The sequence below is a fragment of the Pseudorca crassidens genome, chromosome 2, assembly GCF_039906515.1.
Source record: "Pseudorca crassidens isolate mPseCra1 chromosome 2, mPseCra1.hap1, whole genome shotgun sequence".
Taxonomy (NCBI): domain Eukaryota; kingdom Metazoa; phylum Chordata; class Mammalia; order Artiodactyla; family Delphinidae; genus Pseudorca; species Pseudorca crassidens.
Window position 1 is genome coordinate 44128027 of NC_090297.1, and position 15598 is coordinate 44143624.

General features: G+C 38.8%; 1 protein-coding gene across 3 annotated transcripts in view; it reads left to right on the forward strand.

Moving 5' to 3' along the window:
• Positions 1-15598, forward strand: part of SCP2 (sterol carrier protein 2) — a 164345-nt gene that overhangs the window by 130575 nt on the left and 18172 nt on the right. For all 3 annotated transcript variants that reach the window (XM_067726165.1, XM_067726166.1, XM_067726168.1), the window contains one exon: positions 12973-13102. In XM_067726165.1, the coding sequence (XP_067582266.1) occupies positions 12973-13102 (130 nt within the window). The remainder of the gene's footprint in view (positions 1-12972; positions 13103-15598) is intronic.

Below are 15598 nucleotides of genomic sequence, written 5' to 3' on the forward strand. Positions count from 1 at the left end.
CACATCTCTACAAATGACCCAATTTCATTCCTTTTTATGGCTGAGTAATATTCCATTGTATATATGTACCACAACTTCTTTATCCATTTGTCTGTCGATGGGCATTTAGGTTGCTTCCATGACCTGGCTACTGTAAATAGTGCTGCAATGAACATTGGGGTGCGTGTGTCTTTTTGAATTATGGTTTTCTCTGGATATATGCCCAGTAGTGGGATTGCTGGGTCATATGGTAATTCTATTTTTAGTTTTTCTTTTTCCTTTCTTTATTTAACATCTTTATTGGAGTAAAATTGCTTTACAATGCTGTGTTAGTTTCTGCTTTATAACAAAGTGAATCAGCTATACATATACATATATCCCCATATCTCCTCCCTCTTACGTCTCCCTCCGACCCTCCCTATCCCATCCCTCTAGGTGATCACAAAGCACTGAGCTGATCTCCATGTGCTATGTGGCTGCTTCCCACTAGCTATCTGTTTTACATTTGGTAGTGTATATATGTCCATGCTACTCTCGCACTTCGTCCCAGCTTACCCTTCCCCCACCCTGTGTCCTCAAGTCCATTCTCTGCATCTGCATCTTTATTCCTGTCCTGCCCCTAGGTTCTTCAGAACCTTTTTTTTTTTTTAGATTACACGTATATGTGTTAGCATACAGTATTTGTATGTATGTATCTTTCTGACTTACTTCACTCTGTATGACAGACTCTGGGTCCATCTACCTCACTACAAATAACTCAATTTCGTTTCTTTCTATGGCTGAGTAACATTCCATTGTATTATGTGCCACATATTCTTTATCCATTCATCTGTTGATGGACACTTAGGTTGCTTCCATGTCCTGGCTATTGTAAATAGTACTGCAGGGCTTCCCTGGTGGTGCAGTGGTTGAGAGTCTGCCTGCCGATGCAGGGGACACGGGTTCGTGCCCCGGTCCGGGAAGATCCCACATGCTGCGGAGTGGCTGGGCCCGTGAGCCATGGCCGCTGAGCCTGCGCGTCCGGAGCCTGTGCTCTGCAACGGGAGAGGCCACAACAGTGAGAGGCCCGCATACCGCAAAAAAAAAAAAAAAAAAAAATAGTGCTGCAGTGAACATTGTGGTACGTGACTCTTTTTGAGTTATGGTTTTCTCAGGGTATATGCCCAGTAGTGGGATTGCTGGGTCGTATGGTAGTTCTATTTTTAGTTTTTTAAGGAACCTCCATACTGTTCTCCATAGTGGCTAGGTCAATTTACATTGCCACCAACAGTGCAAGAGGGTTCCCTTTTCTCCATACCCTCTCCAGCATTTGTTGTTGTAGATTTTCTGATGATGCCCATTCTGACTGGTGTGAGGTGATACCTCATTGTAGTTTTGATTTACATTTCTCTAAAAATTAGTGATGTTGTACATCTTTTCATGTGCCTCTTGGCCATCTGTATGCCTTCTTTGGAGAAATGTCTGTTTAGGTCTTCTGCCCGTTTTTGGATTGGGTTGTTTGTTTGTTTAACATTGAGCTGCATGAGCTGTTTATATATTTTGGAGATTAATCCTTTGTCCATTGATTCGTTTGCAAATATTTTCTCCCATTCTGAGGGTTTGTCTTTTTGTCTTGTTTATAGTTTCCTTTGCTGTGCAAAAGCTTTTAAATTTCATTAGGTCCCATTTGTTTATTTATTTTTTTATTTCCATTACTCTAGGAGGTGGGTCAAAAAAGATCTTCCTGTGACTTATGTCAAAGAGTGTTCTTCCTATGTTTTCCTCTAAGAGTTTTATAGTATCCGGTCTTACATTTAGGTCTTTAATCCCTTTTGAGTTTGTTTTTGTGTATGGTGTTAGGGAGTGTTCTAATTTCATTCTTTTAAATGTAGCTGTCCAGTTTTCCCAGCACCACTTATTGAAGAGGCTGTCTTTTCTCCATTGTATATCCTTGCCACCTTTGTCATAGATTAGTTCACTATAGGTGTGTGGGTTTATCTCTGGGCTTTCTATCCTGTTCCATTGATCTATATTTCTGTTTTTGTGCCATATTGTACCATATTGTCTTGATTACAGTAGCTTGGTAGTATAGTGTGAAATCAGGGAGTCTGATTCCTCCAGCTCCGTTTTTTTCCCTCAAGATTGCTTTGGCTATTTGGGGTCTTTTGTATCTCCATACAAATTTTAAGATTTTTTGTTCTAGTTCTTTAAAAAATGCCCTTGGTAATTAGATAGGGATTGCACTGAATCTGTAGATTGCTTTGGGGAGTATAGTCATTTTGACAATATTGATTCTTCCAATCCAATAACATGATATATCTCTCCATCTGTTCGTGTCGTCTTTTTTTTTTTTTTTTTTTTTTTTTTGCGGTACGCGGGCCTCTCACTGCTGTGGCCTCTCCCGTTGTGGAGCACAGGCTCCGGACGTGCAGGCCCAGCGGCCATGGCTCACGGGCCCAGCCTCTCCGCGGCATGTGGGATCCTCCCGGACCGGGGCACGAACCCGCGTCCCCTGCATCGGCAGGCGGACTCTCAACCACTGCGCCACCAGGGAAGCCCTTGTGTCGTCTTTGATTTCTTTCATCAGAGGCTTATAGTTTTCTGAGTACAGGTCTTTTACCTCCTTAGGGAGGTTTATTCCTAGGTATTTTATTCTTTTTGTTGCAGTGGTGAATGGAATTGTTTCCTTAATTTCTCCTTCTGATCTTTTGTTGTTAGTGTATAGGAATGCAAGAGATTTCTGTGCATAAATTTTTTATCCTGCAACTTTACCAAATTCATTGATTAGTTCTAGTAGTTTTCTGGTAGCACCTTTTGGATTATCTATGTGTAGTATTATGTCATCTGCAAACAGGGACAGTTTTACTTCTTCTTTTCCAATTTCTATACCTTTTATTTCTTTTTCTTCTCTGATTGCTGTGCCTAGAACTTCCAAAACTACGTTGAATATTAGCGGTGAGAGTGGACATCCTTGTCTTGCTCCTGATATTAGAGGAAATGCTTTTAGTTTTTCACCATTGAGAATGATATTTGCTGTGGGTTTGTCATATATGGCCTTTATTATGTTGAGGTTGGTTCCCTCTATGCCCACTTTCTGGAGAGTTTTTATCATAAATTCGTGTTGAATTTTGTCAGAAGCTTTTTCTGCATCTATTGAGATGATCATATGGTTTTTATTCTTCAATTTGTTAATGTGGTGTATCACACTGATTGATTTGCATATATTGAAGAATCCTTGCATCCCTGAGATAAACCCCACTTGATCGTGGTGTATGATCCTTTTAATGTGTTGTTGGATTCTGTTTGCTAGTATTTTGTTGAGGATTTTTGCATCTATATTCATCAATGGTATTGGTCTGTAATGTTTTTTATAGTATCTTCGTCTTGTTTTGGTATCAGGGTGAAGGTGGCCTCATAGAATGAGTTTGGGACTGTTTCTTCCTCTGCAATTTTTTGGAAGAGTTTGAGAAGGATGGGTGTTAGCTCCTCTCTAAATGTTTGATAGAGTTCACCTGTGAAGCCATCTGGTCCTGGACTTTTGTTTCTTGAAAGGTTTTTAACCACAGTTTCAAATTCATTACTTGTGATTGGTCTGTTCATATTTTCTATTTCTTCCTGGTTCAGTCTTGGAACTTTATACCTTTCTAAGAATTTGTTCATTTCTTCCAGGTGGTCCATTTTATTGGCATAGAGTTGCTTGTAGTAGTCTCTTATGATGCTTTGTATTTCTGTGGTGTCCATTGTAACTTCTCCTTTTTCATTTCTAATTTTATTGATTTGAGTCCTCTCCCTCTTTTTCTTGATGAGTCTGGCTAAAGGTTTATCAATTTTGTTTATCTTCTCAAAGAACCAGCTTTTAGTTTTATTGATCTTTGCTATTGTTTTCTTTGTTTCTATTTCATTTATTTCTGCTCTGATCTTTATGATTTCTTTCCATCTGCTAACTTTGGGTTTTGTTTGTTCTTCCTCTAGTTCCTTGAGGTGTAAGATTAGATTGTTTCTTCGAGATTTTTCTTGTTTCTTGAGGTAGGATTGTATTGCTATAAACTTTCCTCCTAGAACTGCTTTTGCTGCATCCCATAGGTTTTGGATTGTCATATTTTCATTGTCATTTGTCTCTAGGTATTTTTTGATTTCCTCTTTGATGTCTTCATTGATCTCTTAGTTATTTAGTGATGTATTTTTTAACCTCCATGGGTTTGTGTTTTTTACATTTTTTTCCCCTGTAGTTTATTTCTAACCTCATAGCATTGTGGTCGGAAAAGATGCTTGATATGATTTCAGTTTTCTTAAATTTACCGAGGCTTGATTTGTGGCCCAAGATGTGATCTATCCTGGAGAATGTTCCGTGTGTACTTGAGAAGAAAGTGTATACTGCTGTGTTTTGATAGACTGTCCTATAAATATCAATTAAATCTACCTGGTCTATTGTATCATTTAAAGCTTGTGTTTCCTTATTAATTTTCTGTCTGGATGATCTGTCCATTGGTGTAAGTGAAGTGTTAAAGTCCCTCAATTTCCTCTTTTATAGCTGTTAGCATTTGCCTTATGTGTTGAGGTGCTCCTGTGTTGGGTGCATGTATATTTATAAGTGTTGGATTGATCCCTTGATCATTATGTAGTGTCCTTCCTTTTCTCTTGTAACTTTCTTTATTTTAAAGTCTATTTTATCTGATACGAGTATTGCTACTCCAGCTTTCTTTTGATTTCCATTTGCATGGCGTATCTTTTTCCACACCTTCACTTTCAGTCTGTATGTTTCCCTAGGTCAGAAGTGGGTCTCTTGTAGACAGCATATGTATGGGACTTGTTTTTGTATCCATTCAGTGAGCCTGTGTCTTTTGGTTGGGGCATTTAATCCATTCACATTTAAGGTAATTATCAGTTTGTATGTTCTTATTACCATTTTCTTAATTGTTTTGGGTTTGTTTTTGTAGGTCCTTTTCTTCTCTTTTGTTTTCCACTTAGAGAAGTTCCTTTAGCATTTGTTGTAGAGATGGTTTGGTGGTGCTGAATTCTCTTTGCTTGTCTGTAAAGATTTTGATTTCTCTGTCAAATCTGAATGAGATCCTGGCTGGGTAGAGTAATCTTGGTTGTAGGTTCTTCCCTTTCATCACTTTAAATATATCTTGCCACCCCCTTCTGGCTTGTAGAGTTTCTGCTGAGAAATCAGCTGTTAACCTTATGGGAGTTCCCTTGTGTGTTGTCATTTTTCCCTTGTTGCTTTTAATAATTTTTCTTTGTCTTTTTAATTTTTGTCTATTTGATTAGTGTATGTCTTGGTGTGTTTCTCCTTGGGTTTATCCTGCCTGGGACTCTCTGTGCTTCCTGGACTTGGGTGGCTATTTTTTTCCCATGTTAGGGAAGTTTTCAACTATAATCTCTTCAAATATTTTCTCGAGTCCTTTCTCTCTCTCTTCTCCTTCTGGGACCCCTATAATGTGAATGTTGTTGCATTTAATTTTGTCCCAGAGGTCTCTTAGGCTGTCTTCGTTTCTTTTCATTCTTTTTTCTTCATTCTGTTCTGCAGCAGTGAATTCCACCATTCTGTCTTCCAAGTCACTTATCCATTCTTCTACCTCAGTTATTCTGTTAATGATTCCTTCTGGTATTTTTCATTTTAGTTATTGTATTGTTCAACTCTGTTTGTTTGTTCTTTAATTCTTCTAGGTATTTGTTCTTTAATTCTTCTAGGTGTTTGTTAAACATTTCTTACATTTTCTTGATCTTTGCCTCCATTCTTTTTCTGAGGTCCTGGATCATCTTCACTATCATTATTCTGAATTCTTTTTCTGGAAGGTTGCCTATCTGCACTTCATTTAGTTGTTTTTCTGGGGTTTTATCTTGTTCCTCTATCTGGTCCATAGTCCTCTGCCATTTCATTTCATCTATCTGTCTGTGAATGTGGTTTTCGTTCCACAGGCTGCAGGATTATAGATCTTCTTGCTTCTGCTGTCTGCCTTCTGGAGGATCAGTAATTAGTTCTTGATAGATAATAATCATACTAAAGCAATCTAACAGTAACTCTCCAAAATAGAGAGTTATTCTCTTCAGGCAAAATTAGGTATTTACTTCATTGTTTCAAACTTAAAGATACCTTGGAATTTCATAATTGATTTTAATTGTGACCAACGAGGCACAGTTACAGCCACAGTCACATAATTCCAATTACACATGTATTAAGCTGACCAGTGGGCTGAAATAAAGGATTCAGAACATTTAAGGTGTGCATTTCACTCATGTTAGAGCCACAGTGTGAAGGCAAGCATTGTGCATATCTTGTAACTCCCTTATTATAGCACAGAGGATTTCTTAACACCTTAAGGTGATTGTGCTGTGTATGGGAAAACAGCTAAAGTGACTGATGTGTCTTGACAAAGTACCCTGCATTTCTAGAATTTTCATAATGATCAACAATCTTCCTGATGTAGAGGGGGCCAGGGCTGACAGTTCCCAGCAGGCAGGCAGTGGCCCAGGAGCTTGCAGACCTATCTTGCTGCCATCTTGAGGGATACACCCTTGTTAGTCTACCTGTTTTGTTTTAATATTCATTTATTTATTTTTTTGGCTGCGCCAGGTCTTAGTTGCGCTATGTGGGATCTTTAGTTGCTGCATGTGTGATCTAGTTCCCTGACCAGGGATTGAACCCAGGCCCCCTGTGTTGGGAGTGTGGAGTCTTAGCCACCGGACTGTCAGGGAAGTCCCTACCTGTTATTTTATAACCTGCTTTCTTCTCTTGATAGTATATTCACTGCCCATAAATATAAATCCTTACCATCAGTTTTAATGACCCCATAGTACACGTTTGAATATAGGTATCATAATCTATATAACTAGCCTCCTGTGTTGAACATTGTGTTGTATTTAAATCTTGCAAGTAAAAAAAACAGGTATAATAAATTTCCTTTTGCCCTCATTTTTAAATACTTAACGCCATGATTACCTCAGCACAACTAGTTAGAAGGGGAAATTGTTGGGTTGTTGGATATGTATGTTTAGCTTTTTGATACGTGTTGCCAAACTATCCACCAAAAAGAGGGAACTTATTTACAAACTTAATGACAGTTCGTGAGAGTGATGGTTTTTTCTTCACACTATCTCCAGTGCTTTGTTGGCTGGCTTTAAAAAAATCTTTGCCAATAGTAGGGAAATATATCTCATTATTGTTTTTTAAATTTCTTTTATTACAAATGTCCACTAAAGTGAAGCTGGACTCTCTAAGGGCTCAGCTTGAAAAAAATTTTTTTCATGCCACCAGTATTTGCCTGCAGAATAATCCATAGGATAGTTGCTTCTGCCAGGTTGTCCCTTTTTTTTTCTTTTTTTTCAACTTTATTCTGTCAAAAAAGAAAATAGTTTAGAGAGTATCTGTTATGGCTATATGTCAACCATTGCATATTTCATTACTGGGATTAACGAAACAGTGCTGTTTTTATTTCACAGTTTTCTTTTAGCTTTGCAAATGTATGCCTCTTGCTTCCATTTTAATTCTTTTCTTCTCCTTCTGTAACCTCACTTGCATGGACCTTGTCCCCTTGTTTCTTTTTTCCTTCCCACGATTGTCAGTTTCCTAAATGTTTGCAGTACTAGAAAGTGAAAGTCTTGGAATCTTTTGTCAATTCATGCATTTTCTGCATTGCAAAGGAAGCCTGACAAGAGATTTTATTTCCACTTTTGTTTTCGATAGCAATACCCCATTGCCCTTCTTTGAATTGTCTTAATTTTTTGTTCCTATTAAGTTTACAACAGGACCTACTCCTTGACCCTTTGCCTACTCAGAAAGAAGTACTTTTCTTCAAGCAAGCAGGCACTTAGAACTTTCTTAGTATTAGTGATCTCTAGTGTTGCAACAGATATGTATTTTCTTTACCCTTTTAACTCTCTCCTCCTTGTCCATTTCCTTGCCCTCTCTCACTCCTTCTTCAATTGAAAATGTTTTATTGACCAAAGGATTTGATTTTATAAGAGGATCAGTTGGTTGTCAAAAGTAACAGCAGGTGCAAAATTAATCTACATCTGTCTTAAGGAAATGGGAGGAATTTCCAGGTATTCAGGTAGAATTCCTAAACGTTTGCTGGTGATTTCCTGCTCTAACTTGTTGGTGTCTAACATAACTATTCCTGAGGCATTGTGCAAGCAGATGATGCGTAGATGCAGCTGGAAGTAGCTGTTCATGGGCTCTTGGCCCCAAAGGAAGCCTGGCTCCTTGGGTGGCCCAGCACACCAGCGTTACTACCTACTCTTCTAGATTATCTCCACAGAACCTTGAAGGATAAAGGATTTTAAGGAATGTGGAAAAGACTTGAACTTTCTTTTATTTATGGTGACAGAAACTACTTTTATAGGCCAAATTTTGGAAGTATTGATATAACCTACTTTGCCATATGGTATGAGCAAATGGAAAGAGCATTGAATTTGAAGTTAAACCAACCTGAGATTGATTTCTGGTTGTGTTGCTTACTTGTCATACGTCCTTGCCCTTCAGGGAACATTGAATTTAGTGGGAAAATAGACATGGGAAATTTTTCCCGGGAAAAAAAAAAAAACTGCTTTAGCAAGAAACTTGCAGGTGGGTGTATGTGCAAAGGGCTATCAAAATGTCCAGTAGAGGCAGAAACGCCTTTCCAGAAGAGTTAGCGTGTGAGCTGAGACTTGAATTGATGAAGTTAGGTGGGAATGGAGAGTAGGAGGAGGTGAGTGAACTGGGACAGGGCATGAGCAAGGGCATAGAGGCATGTATGTTCATGGCATTCAAAGCGGTCAGAACAAAAAAACCTGGGGAGGATGAAAAAGGGGCTGAAGATAAGAACATATAAATATCCTTCAGATTATGAAGAATTTTGAATGATGGCAGACTTTATCCTGTAGGCTGTGGGGAGCCATTTAAATTCAAACCTGAAAGTGATATTTATGTTAGTGTTAGGTGGGTTATATTAGAGGGATTAGTTGGCAGTAGGATAGAGAATAGTCTAAAGGGTTCTTAACCTTTTAGAGCCTCAGTAATTTTTTCTGCTTAATGAGCTAATATTAACACCTGTGCAACTACTTTCAGGGTTTTATGAAAATTAAAGAAATAATGTATATAAAAGCACTTGAAAACTTTATAGCCCCCAAAAGATTATTGTTGTTACTAGTTTTTCCGAAAGTTAACTTAATTTGAGTGAGATGTTTTAAGGGAAGCCAAAATAAGAGAATTTCTCTCCTTCACTTTAAAAATTTGACAATCATTTTGATTTCTTGATTTAATTAGAAAATGTTGGTAGTTGATTTCAGGACAGTCACATGTTAAGAATTGCTTCCATGGCTGTTGAGATAAGTAGGCCTAGATTAAATATTTTTAGAATAGCTTCTTTGGAGTCCTAAGACCCATGGTTCATTCTAGATAGGTTCAGGTGTGTTATCTATGTACAAGAAAAAGATTGACACACCCACTAGGATAACTAAAATAAAAAAGACAGACAAGAATGTTGGTAAGGATGTAGAGAAATTGGAACCTTCATTTGTTGCTGGTAGGAGTGTAACATGGTGCAGCCACTTTAGAAGACAGCTTGATAGTTCCTCGAAAGGTTAAACATTACCTTATGACCCAAATTTTTACTTCTAAATATAAGAGGAATTAGATCCTATGTCCATATAAAAACTTGTGCACAAGTGTCCATAGCAGTATCATTGATAATAGCTGAAAAGGGGAAACAGCCATCAACTGGTGAATGGCTAAACAAAATGTGCTGCATCCATACAATGGAATATTATTTGGCCATCAAAAGGAACTAATTACTGATAACGTGCTTTAACGTGGATAAACCTTAAAAGCATTATACTAAGTGAATGAAGCCAGTAACAAAAGACCATATACTGTATGATTCCATTTGTGTGAAATGTCCAGAATAAGCAAGTCCATCAAGACAGAAAGTAGGTTAGTGGTTGTCAGGGGCTAGCAGGAGAGGAGAATGGTGGGGGTGGGGGTGGGGGTGACTGCTAATGTGTATGGTTTTCTTTTGGGGGTGATGAGCATATTCTAACATTAGATAGTGGTGTTGGTTGTACAACTTTGAATATACTAAAATACCACTGAATTAATATACTTTAAAAGGATTAATTTTTTAATATATAAATATCTCAGTGAATTTGTTATAAAACAAACAAAACACAACAAAAAGAAAGAACTTAGGCCAGACTCTCTGCATACGTAGAAACAGAGGTTAGTAACTGATAATAATTATTTGAGTATTTCAGGTACTTAGCACAGTGCCTGAACATAGTAAACACTAAAGTCTTTGTTAAAAGAAGAAATATTATGATACCAAAAGGAGGAATCTTGGATATAAATTATTGCAGGGATGTAAGGCTGAAAAAAAAAAGGTGGTAAATAAAAACTCGATTAGAAATTATAAGAAAACTGAAAAGATAGCCAATTCCAGAATAAATATGTAAAGATGAATATATTTTCTATATATTTGCAATTACCTAGTCATGAAATATAATGAAAAATATATTATTAACAAGAGTAATATAAAATATTAAAAAACTAAGAGTAAACTTGGCAAGAAATGTACAAAAGCCTATATGGGGGAAAATGACAAAATATTGCCAAGGGACATCAAGGAAAACTTGAAGATACACCATCTTCATGGATGGGAGGACTTAATATTGTAAAGATATTACTTTTCCTCCAAACAGATCCATATATTGTATGTAGCCCCATTTATTTATTTGTTTGTTTGTTTATTTTGGCTGCGTTGGGTATTTGTTGCTGTGCACAGGCTTTCTCTAGTTGTGGGCGGGTGGGGGCTACTCTTTGTTGCTGTGCATGGGCTTCTCATTGCTGTGGCTTCTCTTGTTGTGGAGTATGGGCTCTAGGCACATGGGCTTCAATAGTTGCAGCATGAGGGCTCAGTAGTTGTGGCACATGGGCTCTAGGGCGTGCAGGCTTCAGTAGTTGTGGCGTGCCAGCTCAGTAGTTGTGGCTCGCGGGCTCTAGAGCACAGGCTCAGTAGTTGTGGTGTACGGGCTTAGTTGCTCTGTGGCATGTAGGATCTTCCCAGACCAAGGATTGAACCCATGTCCCCTGCATTGGCAGGTGGATTCTAAACCACTGCCCCACCAGGGAAGTCCTATAGCCCCATTTTCGGGGGAAGAACTAACTAAATGATTATAATGTACATCTAGAGGAAAAAATGTCCAAAACAAATCCAAGAATAGTTAAGAATCTTTCTAAGAGAGGAATTATGGTATTTACTGTACCAAAGAGTAAAGTACATTTATAAAGCTATAATACTGGCACAGGAATAGCAGACAGATCATACAGTAAAATAATGGGGAAAAATGCCAGCGTTTATTGAGCAGTTACTCTGTGCTTTGTGGGTATTTAAATACCATACAACTCTATGAGGGTAGCTATATTATTATCTCCCTTTCACAGATAAGAAGACTGAGATTCAGAGAGATTTAGTAAATTGCTCAGGGTTATATAAGTAATGGCAGAGCAGGAATTCAAACCGATGCTGATTGCAAATTCATTGTTATTAATTAGTAAAATTTAATTCTTGGAGATTAACCTTAAGTAAATGAGGTTATGTGAAAATACTTAGATGTAAGAACGTTATGTACAGCATTGTTATAAGAGCCAGAAGTTAAGACTAACCTTAAACATCAAGCAGCAGAGTATTGGTTAAATAAAGTATAGTACACGTCTACAATTAAAGACTATGTATGGTCATTTAAAGTTATATGGAAGAATACTTAATGACACAGTAATAAGGATAGCTATATTAAACCGAAAAGTGGATTACAAAACAGTATATATACTCATTAAAAATATATATATGGGGGCTTCCCTGGTGGCGCAGTGGTTGAGAGTCCGCCTGCTGATGCAGGGGACACGGGTTCATGCCCCGGTCCGGGAAGATCCCACATGCCACAGAGCAGCTAGGCCCGTGAGCCATGGCTGCTGAGCCTGCGCGTCTGGAGCCTGTGCCCCGCAACAGGAGAGGCCACAGCAGTGAGAGGCCCAAGTACCGCAAGAAAAAAAAAAAAAAAAAAAAAATATATATATATATATATATATATATATATGTAGAGAAAAAAGAGGAGATTTATATCAAAATGTTATTTTCTCTGAGTGGTGAAATTATGAATGATTTGTTTTCTTTTTGCTTCTCAATATTTTCTATTTTTTCTGCAGTACAATATGTTTTTTTCTCTAAAGAAAAATAATTGCAATAAAATTATTGTGTGTGTGTTTTTTTTTAAGGTGTGTGAGTTATTCACCCTGCCAGCCGGGTTAGCGGGTCCTCTGTGCTCCTGTAGGCCCCTGTGTTCCCCTTTTTCGTAGTGATCATAGTGTATTATCATTTACCCTTCTAACTCCGTAGCGTCTGGAATAAAGTCTGGTGCCAATCATTGTTTCGGTCAATCAATATTTCAGTAAGGAAGGATGAAACAGAGTGGGAATGAAGGGGAGAGGGAGGGAGAAAGGAAACCAACCTACGGAGATGTGAATCTGAGGTTATTTTTCCAGCTTCATTCCTCAAGATCCAAAAGTAGGTGGTGGATGGTATATTACTTGTATAATTCTTTATACTAATCCAGGAAATGAGTTGAACCACTTATCTTTAAATTCTGATTGTGCAAGAACAAAAATACATGTGAAGGAATTTACCTACAAAGAAAAGAGGCGTTAGGCTTCCTACATTGAGAGAGGCCGGAGTGAATCTTTCAGAAATTATTGAGACAAATGAAGGCTATTTCAGTAGAAAATGCTGCTGTGCCACCCACTCTCCCATTCTCCCTGTCCTTCCACCAGTTGTATCCAGAAAGCCATTTTCAACAGAAGATTTGGCAGGTGACGCAGTTGTTGCCTGGTTGCCTTTCAGACTTTTCTGGGTAAAAGATCCTAAGGGAGCTTGGGGACTGTCTGCTGACCCAGCTGCTCACATCCTGTATCTATTTAAAAATTTGGGGAAAAGCCAGAGGAATGAACTTCATATAACTCTGTGTTATTTTTATTTCCAGGAAGGGGAGCAGTTTGTGAAGAAAATCGGTGGTATTTTTGCCTTCAAGGTGAAGGACGGCCCTGGAGGTAAAGAAGCCACCTGGGTGGTGGACGTGAAGAATGGCAAAGGATCAGTGCTCCCTAACTCAGGTCAGTGCAGTGATGACTTCATTTGTAGGAGTACTGACAAGTTCACAAAGAAAAATGGGGGCCTGCTTTGGTGTTTTCCAAAAGGGCTGGCTTTAGAGTTCCAGGACCTTGTTAAAGAACTGGGGAATCCTTGGGAACAGGAATAGGTCACAGCTGCTTCCTCCCAAAGACGGGAAGGCTCCATCACTGTCACCAGCCATAGGCTTTGGAATTAAACAGACTTGGGTTTGGAGTCCTGGTCCTGCCACTCACAGATTCTGGCCTTGAACAAATTATTTCACTTCTCTGAGCTTTGTTTTTTTCATTTGTAAATGGGAATAATAAATGGTACCTATTTCATAGGGTCACGTGAGGATTAAGAGCATTATCTCCTGATTAGCCTGTGAAGCATATGCTTCAGTGTATGGTTATGTGTCCTCAGAAGACCTGTCTGTACTCACTGCCTCCACTTCTCTCACCCAGTCTTTCTCTCACCCATTCCAGTCAGCTTTGGTCCTCATTATTATCCCAGAACTGTTCTTGTCAAGGTCAGGTAACCGCCATATTGGTAAATTGAGTGGTTAATTCCCAGCCCTCATAATTATATTATTCTTCCAGGCTTTCTTCTTACCTACTGGCTGTTCCTTCTTGGCCTCTGTCCCTTTTTTTTCTGCATCTCTAAAAGTCTAAATGTTGGAGTGCTCTAAGGCTCAGTTCTATCTCCATTTAGTCCCTGGGACTCTCATCTAGTTTCATGCTTTTAAAACCGTCTCTACACTGATGACTCCCAGGTATCTTCAGTGTGAACTCAGCTACTGAACTCCAAGGTGTGTATCCAGCTGCATAATTGACAAGTTTACTTGGATCCTTAGTAGGCATCTCAAGGCTAACATGTATGAAATTGAACTGCTGATCTTCCTCCCACTCCCCTTTAATTATGTTCTCCTCGAACTGTCTTCTGCATCTTGCTAAATTGCTCCTCTGTCTTACCAGTTCCTCAGTCTAAAACCCTTGAAGTCATGCTTAGCTCTTCTTTTTTTTTTTTAATTGAAGTGTAGTTGATTTACAATGGTGTGCCAATCTCTGCTGTACAGCAGAGTGACTCAGTTATACACATATACACGTGCTTTTTTTAATATTCTTTTCCATTATGGTTTATCCCAGGAGTTTGGATATAGTCCCCTGTACTATACAGTAGGAGCTGTTGTTTATCCATTCTAAATGTAATAGTTTGCATCTACCTTGGCTCTTCTTTTTCTCACACTCTACAGTGTAATCCGCCAGCAAATTCCATCCTATACTACTACCACCTTGGTCCTCCATCATTTTTTGCCTGGTCTCCCTGTTTCTAACCTTCTGCCCTGTTTCTGTACACACCAGCTGGAGTGATCATTTTAAAACTCAAGCCAGCTCACAGGGTAAAAACCAGGGTTCTTATAATCACACCACATGATCTGGCCCTAGTCTTCTCTGTCTTATTATACTCTCCCTCACTTTGCTCCAGTTACACTGGCCTCCTTGCTATTGCTTGAACGTGGGCGTTCGCAGTTCAGGGGCTTTTACTGCCTGGAGTCGTCATCCCTCACATATCCTCATGGCTTGTTCTCCCATTTCCTTTGGTTTTTGCCCAAATGTCACCTTCTCAGTGAGCCTTTCCCCAACCACACTTCTAAATCACACCCCCATTACCATTCCCTATTGTCCTTTTCTGCCTTATTTTTCTTTATAGCACTTACCGCCATCTGATACCATATCTTATTTCTTTACTTATCGTCCATCCCCCCCCACTTGAGTTGTAAGCTGCATGAAGGCAGAGCTTTGTGCCTCTTAGGTTCACTGCTGCATTCACAGTGCCTAGAATAGTACCTGTCACATGGTAGGCCTTCAGTAAAATAAATAAATAAAAAGTGAACAGCAGAATGAATGAATGATGCTCAGTAAGTGGTAGCTATATTGTATGTTATGTTTCTCTCGGAGAGAGCCTGGTGCGATTAAGAGATGGGATGGATAGGAACTAGCGTTTTAGAGGGCTATACTATGAACTTTGAAAACGATTTTATATATAATCAATCCCTTAAATCTTTTTGAGTAGAAAAGTGAAAGTCAGAGCTTTCTAAATACTCTGCTGTTTTAGAGGATGAAGCTGGTGTATTCGACCTGATGAATTAGAAATGAAGAAATCAGAAGCAGAGAGAGCAATTAGGAGGATGGATGGTACCACCATCTAAGTAAGCAAAAAGGATAGCCGAGTGTTGGCAGTGAGAAAAAAGGATGTTGTTACATGGTAGTTGCTAGGGGTGTTTGGGGTGAAGTTGATGGTACTTGGAAGCTGTGAAGGAGAAGGAGATATATCAAAGATGGTAGAGTTCGTTATTGCTACATTACTGGGGAAGGTCCTGGAGGAGACAATGTCATCAGGAGCACAGGTGGAAGGAGGGTTAGCCTTAACAAGGAGGGATGGATACTTCTTCCTCTAAGAGGGGGTAGATAAATATTCAGGGGCATTTTGAGGTACAG